The sequence below is a fragment of the Orycteropus afer genome, unplaced genomic scaffold, assembly GCF_000298275.1.
Source record: "Orycteropus afer afer isolate SDZICR_OR568_19922 unplaced genomic scaffold, OryAfe1.0 scaffold00044, whole genome shotgun sequence".
Lineage (NCBI taxonomy): Eukaryota > Metazoa > Chordata > Mammalia > Tubulidentata > Orycteropodidae > Orycteropus > Orycteropus afer.
This window is the reverse complement of record NW_006921631.1, coordinates 5,600,723-5,608,144: the sequence shown is the minus strand read 5'-3', so window position 1 is coordinate 5,608,144 and position 7,422 is coordinate 5,600,723. Positions and strand designations below refer to the sequence as shown.

Sequence of the window (7,422 nt, the reverse complement as noted above, 5' to 3'; positions counted from 1 at the left end):
GTTCTGCTGTGCATGGGGTCGCTATGAGTCGGAAACGACTCGACGGCACTTAACAACAACAACAACCTTGTAAGCAGAAGCTATTTTGGCAGCTCCACGGTAGCTAGCCCCTCAAGGGAAAACCTGAGCTTCTTCAATTTGGGGCTAATAGAATGAGAGTAACAAAATCCACTGCTTCTGAGGGAAATCTGCTATGTATGAAATAAACATGACAGTGTATTTATAAGACTGCTGGTATCTCAGACTCAGCTAGGAAGCCCCAGGTACTACTTGTGGAATTCCATTCTGTTTTTACTCATGAGAACTGTTTGAGAGAGTTCTAATTCCATTTACTGGTTTCTTTGGTTAAAGCTTCCTAGGTACCCATGCAAAAGGAGAGGAGCAAAACCAAGACAGGACCTCCAAGTAATCTCTTGCTGGCTTTGGTATGGATCATGCCATCTTTCTTACTTTGTGTTAGTGCTGGGAGCAGGGATGTTCTCTGAGGATGTGGGAGAGGGCCAGGAAGCAAGCCAGTAGGCATGAGAAGCAGGTTTGGGTTTAGGAATGTGCTGTAGATCAAAGTCATGCACACAGAGGGCGTTAGACCAGGGCTTGATTGGCTCTGTCTCAGAGGGACCAGGGACATGAGACAGAGGCCAGGATTCTTCTCAGTAACAAAGGCACAGGGTGTGGAGCTGCGTGGGGCTGGGTGAGGGCATTCTGCTTTGTTTCCAAGACTCTCATGGATGCTGCTGCCCTTCTCGAGGATCAGTGCTTTCAGAGGAGAGCCAACAAGGATCCCCCAGGTCCCAATCCTGAGGAAGGGCAACCACTGGGAACTCATTATCCCACAAGCTCTTCCACCCAAGAGCATCCCACAAGACTGCCTCTTCCTACACGAGAATACTGTCCATGTCCTTGGACTTCCAACACAAACCACAGTTAGTATTTTTTACCTGTGATCCGGTTGGAAATGCTGAAGAGCCTGGATGTCCTCTGTCGCTGCACGAATGGTTCCCGGTAATATCGGTCTCCAAAGCACATGCCCAGTAATTCCTTGCGAACCGTCTTGTTCCAGAGTCCGTAGATCAGAGGGTGGCAGATGGCACTGGTGAAGGACAGCCATGTGGCCCAGGTCTCTAGGGTCGGAGAGACATAGTTCTTCCCCCAGAGAGCCTCAGAGGTGATGACAACCATGTAGGGGCCCCAAGTGACCATGAAGGCTCCAATGACCACCAGGATGGTGATGAGGGCTTTGCACTGGTTGGCTGAGTAGACTACACCCTGAAAGGCATTCCTCCTGCTGCCTGATGAGGAGGTGGAGGTACTGGAGTTTTTCCTCCCATTCCTCTGGGCGTCCTCCTCCACAATGACCACAGTACCACAGTGCACTTTGCGTGCCTTGACCCTGGCCACACGGAAGATGAAGCCATAGCACACCAGCATGACCAGGAAGGGAAAGAGGGCACACCAGATCTGCCAGAAGGCTGTGTAGCCAGGCTCCCGGTGCCATGCAGCCACACACATCCACTTGAACTCATCAAATTCCACTGATGACCAACCAAATAAGGGGGGCAGGCAGCCGATGAGAGAGTGAAGCCAGATGTAGACAAGGGCCATCACAGCCCGGTTCCCTGTGATCTTCATGGGGTACACCATGGGGTAGAGAACAGCATAGTAACTAGAGAAAAGAAGGAAGGAGGAGAGGGAGGAGTCAAAAGAGAGAACACACCAGGGATGGTGCCATCGCTTTCTTGAGTAGAAGCTCTGTGAGTTTCTCTCATCTGACCCAGCCATGGGATAAATGTTTTTAAAAGCAACAACTTCTCCCAACTCTCCCAGACCATTCACACATATGATTATGTCAGATTTTTCATCAGTGAAGAACTGGATGCCAAGAAGAGCACTGAGCTCAGACAGCCCCACTTCCAACTGCCCACACCAGAGCTCATCTACACTTGGAGGTGTGGCCAGTCTAACGGATCATGCATCAGGCCAGGTCATTTCTGCTGATGCTGACATTATTCCATTTAGAGCAATTTTCAGGGAGATGAATAAGAACTAGAATAATGTGCAAAGATTGTGACCTTTATTCTGTTGGATAAATATTTACTGAGGGCCCGCTATGTGCCAAGCAATGTACTATGTACTGAAAATGCAGGTGAGAAGATATGGGGGGGTGTGGGGTGACAGAGACATAAGCAGAGTATGAGAGTCTGGAGTGATAAGGGCTATATTTAATCTTCACAACAACTGTAAGTGGTGGGTACTATTATCTTCATTTTACAGGTGAGGACACTAACACCCCAGATAAGTGGCTGAAACAAGACACAGACCCAGGCAATCTGATTCTACTGTCCCCAGTGCATATGCCTAGTGATTCCTCACAAACCATCTTGTTCCACAGTCCATTAATCAGGCATGGCTCTGAATCACTCAGTTGTGCTATGAAGGAAGGGCCTAGAATGCTACTGACCCAAATGCGCAAGCACCTGGTCCAGACTAAAAGATCAGAGCAGGTTTCTGAAAGGAGATAACCATAACACATAGGGCCAGTCCTGGCATTAAGCAAGCATTGGTGAGCCATGGAGATGTAATCAAGTGCAGGCTCAGAGGAAAGTTACATACAGTTCTCTACAGCAGGAGTGTAAAGTACAAGGACTCCCTGGGTAGTGCAAGCAGTGAATGTGCCCAGCTACTAACCAAAAAAGTTGCAGGTTCAAGTTCCCCTAGAGGCACCTCAGAAGAAAGACCTGGAGATCTACTTCCAAAAGATCAGCCATCGAAAATTCTATGGAACACAGTTCTACTCTGATACACATAGGGTTGCCACGAGTCAGAATCTCCAGCAACTGATTTCGTTTTTGTTCAGTGGATTGGAAGGTGGAGCAGAGATACACAGGGAGACAGGTGGGCAGGACCCAGGGCACACAGAGCCTTGCAGGCCTGGCTAATACATGATTTTTTCACTGGAATGGGTGAGAAACTTTAGACTGTGAGGTTAAAACAAAACCCATCTGCCCCCCACACACATTTTATCCATGGGAAATGCTGTTTACAATAGGCTATTCCCATAAGGGTGATGTGTGAATGGGAGGGGTGGCTACATTGATGTTGCCTGGTACTAGGCAGGGTGTTATGAAAAGATTGTGGCTAGGCTCAATTGTGGTAGCACAGTGGTTAAAGTACTCCCCTGCTAATAAAAAGGTCAGCAGTTTGAACCCACCAGCCACTCTACAGAAGAAAGATGTGACAGTCTCCTTCAGTGAAGATTATAGCCTCGGAAACTCCAAGGGGTAGTTCTACTCTGTCCTATAGGGTTGCTCTGTGTTGGAATCAACTAGATGACAAAAGGTTAATGCCCTTCACATCACCTAAGAAGCAGCCTCCTCCACCAGGACTTCCCTGACACACTTGGGCGCCAGCAGCTCAGGGACAGGGCCAACAAGCCTGAACTGCCACACAGTAACTGCACAAACTCACAGATGTTCTGTATCCTCAGTCTCCACACTTTGTTAAAGGTCTTCCCAATCAGAGATAGTTTATACACATCCATGATTTTGTTTCATGACACTGACTCCAGTCCCCATAACGTAACAGCTCTCTTCCCACTTCCTCCCTATGTCTTTCTTTCCTGTGCATTCCTGCCCTCTAAGCTATATCCCTGCCCAAATACTGTCCTTCTGGTCTCCCATGGCTGATTGTTCTATGGAGTGTATCTACCTGTATAAAAGCTCACTTTATATGGCTGTCTATTGTTTAGCTGGAAGCCACAGGAGTGAGTTCAATTCCAGGCCTGAAGGGTGACTAGGGGCCATAGTCTCAGGGGTTTCACCAGTCTCTATCAGACCAGTAAGCCTGATTTTTTAAATGATTTTGAGGTTTTTTCCCACATTTTTTTACCCACTTTATCTAGGATCTCATATTTTTGATCCCTTTCTGAGTGGTTGACCGTGGTCGCTGGGCACAATCTAGTTAAACTGCTGACTTTTTGATGAGCATGTTTTTAATTTTTATGACGCTTCATTTATCTATTTTGTCTTCTTCTACTCATGCATTTGTTATTATGTTAGTAAGTACTTTAAGTCATCTTCACTTTCAGCAAGCAAGGTTGTGTCGTCTGCTTATCACAGGTTGTTAATGAGTCTTCCTCCAATCCTGATGTCACATTCTTCTTCATGTAGTCCAGCTTCTTGGATTATTTGCTCAGTATACAGATTAAGTAAGCATGGTGAAAGGGTACACCGCAACATACACTCTTCCTAATTTTAAACCATGAATTATCCCCTTGATCTGTTCAAACCACGGCATCTTGGTCTATGTACAGTTTCCTCATGAGCACAATCAAGTGTTCTGGAATTCTCATTCTTTGCAATGTTATCTATAACTTGTTACAGTTGAATGCCTTTGTATAATCAATAAAACACAGGTCAACATCTTTCCGGTATTCTTTGCTTTCAGGTAAAATTCATCTGACATCAGCAATGACATTTCTCATTCTATATCCTCTTATGAATCCAGCTTGAATTTCTGGAAGTTCCCTGTCAATATACTGCTGCAACCATTTGTGTATTATCTTCAGCAAAATTTTACATGCGAGTGACATTAATGATATGGTCGCTGTGAGTTGGAAACAACTTGACAGCAGTGAGAGTGAGTTGTGTTAGTTTGGACAGGTAGTGTGTTTCTCGAATTTGTCCATTTCATCTAGGTTTTCAAATTTGTTGGAGTACAGTTTTTCATAGTAATCAGTTATGATCTTTATCTCTGTTGGACCAGTTGTAATGTCACCAATTTCACTGGTTTGGTTATTTGGTGCTGCTTTTTTTTTTCTTTTGTCAATCTAGTCAGTTTGTCTATTTTACTGATCTTTTCAAAGAACCAACTTGTGGTTGTGTTGATTTTTTTCTACTTGTTTTTCTATTTCATTTCATCTGCCCTGATCTTTATTATTTCCTTTTTTTCTGGTAGCTTTGGCTTATTTTGCTCTTCCTTTTCTATTTACTCAAGCTGCCGCTATAAGTGGGAGCTCTGGTAGCATAGTGCCTAAGGCACTTGACTGCTAACCAGAAGGCTGGCGGTTCAAACCCACCAGCCACTCCTCGGAAGGAAGGTTGGCCAATCTACTTCCATAGTGATACAGCCTTGGAAACTCAAGGAGGGGTCGCTATGAGTCGGGTCTGACTTGACGGCACATAACAACAACAGATGCTTTAAGTTAATGATTTTGGATCTTTCTCCTTTTCCAATGTGGGTATTTATTTCTATTAATTTCCCTCTATGAACTGCTTTTGCTGTGTCCCAAAGGTTTTGATATATTATGTTTTCGTTTTTGTTTGATTCCAGAAATTTTTAATTTTCACTTTTGAATTTTTCTATGACTCAGTAGTTTTTAGCAGTGTATTATTTAGTTTCCAAGCCCCCCCCCAATTATTTTTCCTGTTGATTTCTAGCTTCTAGCTTTATTTCTAGCATTATGATCCAAGAAGATGCTTTGTATGATTTTAATGTTTTAAAAATGTTAACACTTGTTTTGAGTCCTCACAATGGTCTATTCTGAAAAATGATCCATGTGCACTGGAGAAGAATTGTTCTGATGTTCAGTGTCCTATATATGTCAATTAGATCCAATCAACTTATGCTTTTATTTAAGTTCTCAATATCCTTAGTGATCTTCTTTTTAGATGTTGTCTGTAACTGAAAGTGGTGTGTTGAAGTTCCCTACTATTATTGTAGAGTTGTCTATTTTTCCTTTCATATTAATATTTGTTTCATGTATTTTGGTGCATTGCTGCTAGACGCATATATATTTATAGTCATTATGTCTTCTTGTTGTATTGACCCTTTTATTATTACATAATGTCCTTCTTTATCTCGTGTAATAGATTGTGATTTAAAGTCTATTTTATCTAATAGTAGAATGGTCACCCTGCTCTTGTTTACTAGTTGCATATTTTTTTTTATCCGTTTATTTTCAATCTGTTTGTGTCCTTATGTCTAAGGTGTGTTTCTTGTAGACAGTAAAAAGATGGATGATGTTTCTTTTTATCCATTCTGCCACTCTCTGCCTTTTACATGGGGGATTCAGACCATTTACATTTAGGTTACTACTGAAAACAAAGTGTCTACCGCATTCATTTTGCTATTTGTGTTTTGATTATTTCATATCTTTTTTGTTTTTTTATTCAGATTTTATTTTTGACTGTATTTGGCTATTTCTCGTGATGAGCCTTTTTACTAACTTCCTTCTTTTCTAATGAATTTTTGTTCTTGGTGATTTCTTAGTTTTTACCATGTGTTACATTACACAACTTACAATTAACATAAGAATGACAGTTAGGGAGTTCCCGCAAGATGGCAGACTAGGCAGAAGGAATGCACAGACCCTCTTCAACAAAGAAAAGGGAAACCAATTAACACAGACACAGAAGATAATCTTGGACCCCTAAGCCTTGAAGAGAAGGATACAGAAGTGGACTAAACCCCAACTAGCAGAAGAACTTGAGTGAAAATACCAAAAAAGTAGACATACGGACCTGCAGTCTGGCAGCGACCTGAGCGAACCTGACGGCACAGATGGCTTGGACATTCCTGAGTGATGGTAGGACCTAAGAATTAACCTAAAAATCACCCTGCCAGCCAGGGACTGCACGGAGGACTGTGCACAGTGGCTGGGGAACAAACAGAGAAGGTGAAGAGAAAGGTGGGCTGAGTTGTGGACTTTTGCTGGTCCAGAGGGTGCTGCCATTTTGTAGGTTTAAAAAGCAGCTTGACTATTATGGATATTTAAAGAGACAGCGCTCTCACAGATTCCTGTGGTGATAGGACTTAAAAATTACCCTAAAAATCCCCCTGCTAGCCAGGGACTGCCTGGAGGACTGTGCACGGTAGCTGGGGAACAAACAGAGAAGGTGAAGAGAAAGGTGGGCTGAGCTGTGGACTTGTGCCAGTCCGGAGGTCGCTGCCATTTTGTAGGTTTAAAAAGCGGCTTGACAATTTTGGATATTTAAAGAGACAGCACTATTGCAGATTTCTGGGGCTTAACAACATGTTCTGCTTTCCAGCAACCCTAAGGATACTCGAGGCCTGCAAGAATGAAAAGGTACGACATTCTTCTTGTTACTACACCCTACACATGCCTGGTGAACAGAGGTGTGGCCATCCCCACTCCCACCTACCTTCTGGACCCACAGGAACTCCATCATAGTCTGTGTGCTCAGACGGAACCTGGGTGCCCTACCCAGTCCTCCACCGATTTTTTTTTTCTTTCTTTTCTTTCTTTTTCCTGGTGATCAGTTTGCTTGTATTGGTCTGTTTCAAACCAACTAATATTATTAATACTTTTGTCCTTTTTATTATTATTCTTAATCTTCCCTTACCAGGTTCTAGTTTTCAGCATTTTTTCTTTTCCCTGTGCCTGGCTGAAATTCTGCCCACCCC

General features: G+C 43.3%; 1 protein-coding gene across 1 annotated transcript in view; it reads right to left on the bottom strand.

The window, feature by feature from the left end:
* Window positions 1-7,422, bottom strand: part of GPR161 (G protein-coupled receptor 161) — a 42,712-nt gene that overhangs the window by 12,956 nt on the left and 22,334 nt on the right. The window contains exon 2 of the mRNA XM_007937723.2: window positions 939-1,663. Coding sequence (XP_007935914.1) covers window positions 939-1,663 — 725 coding nt within the window. The remainder of the gene's footprint in view (window positions 1-938; window positions 1,664-7,422) is intronic.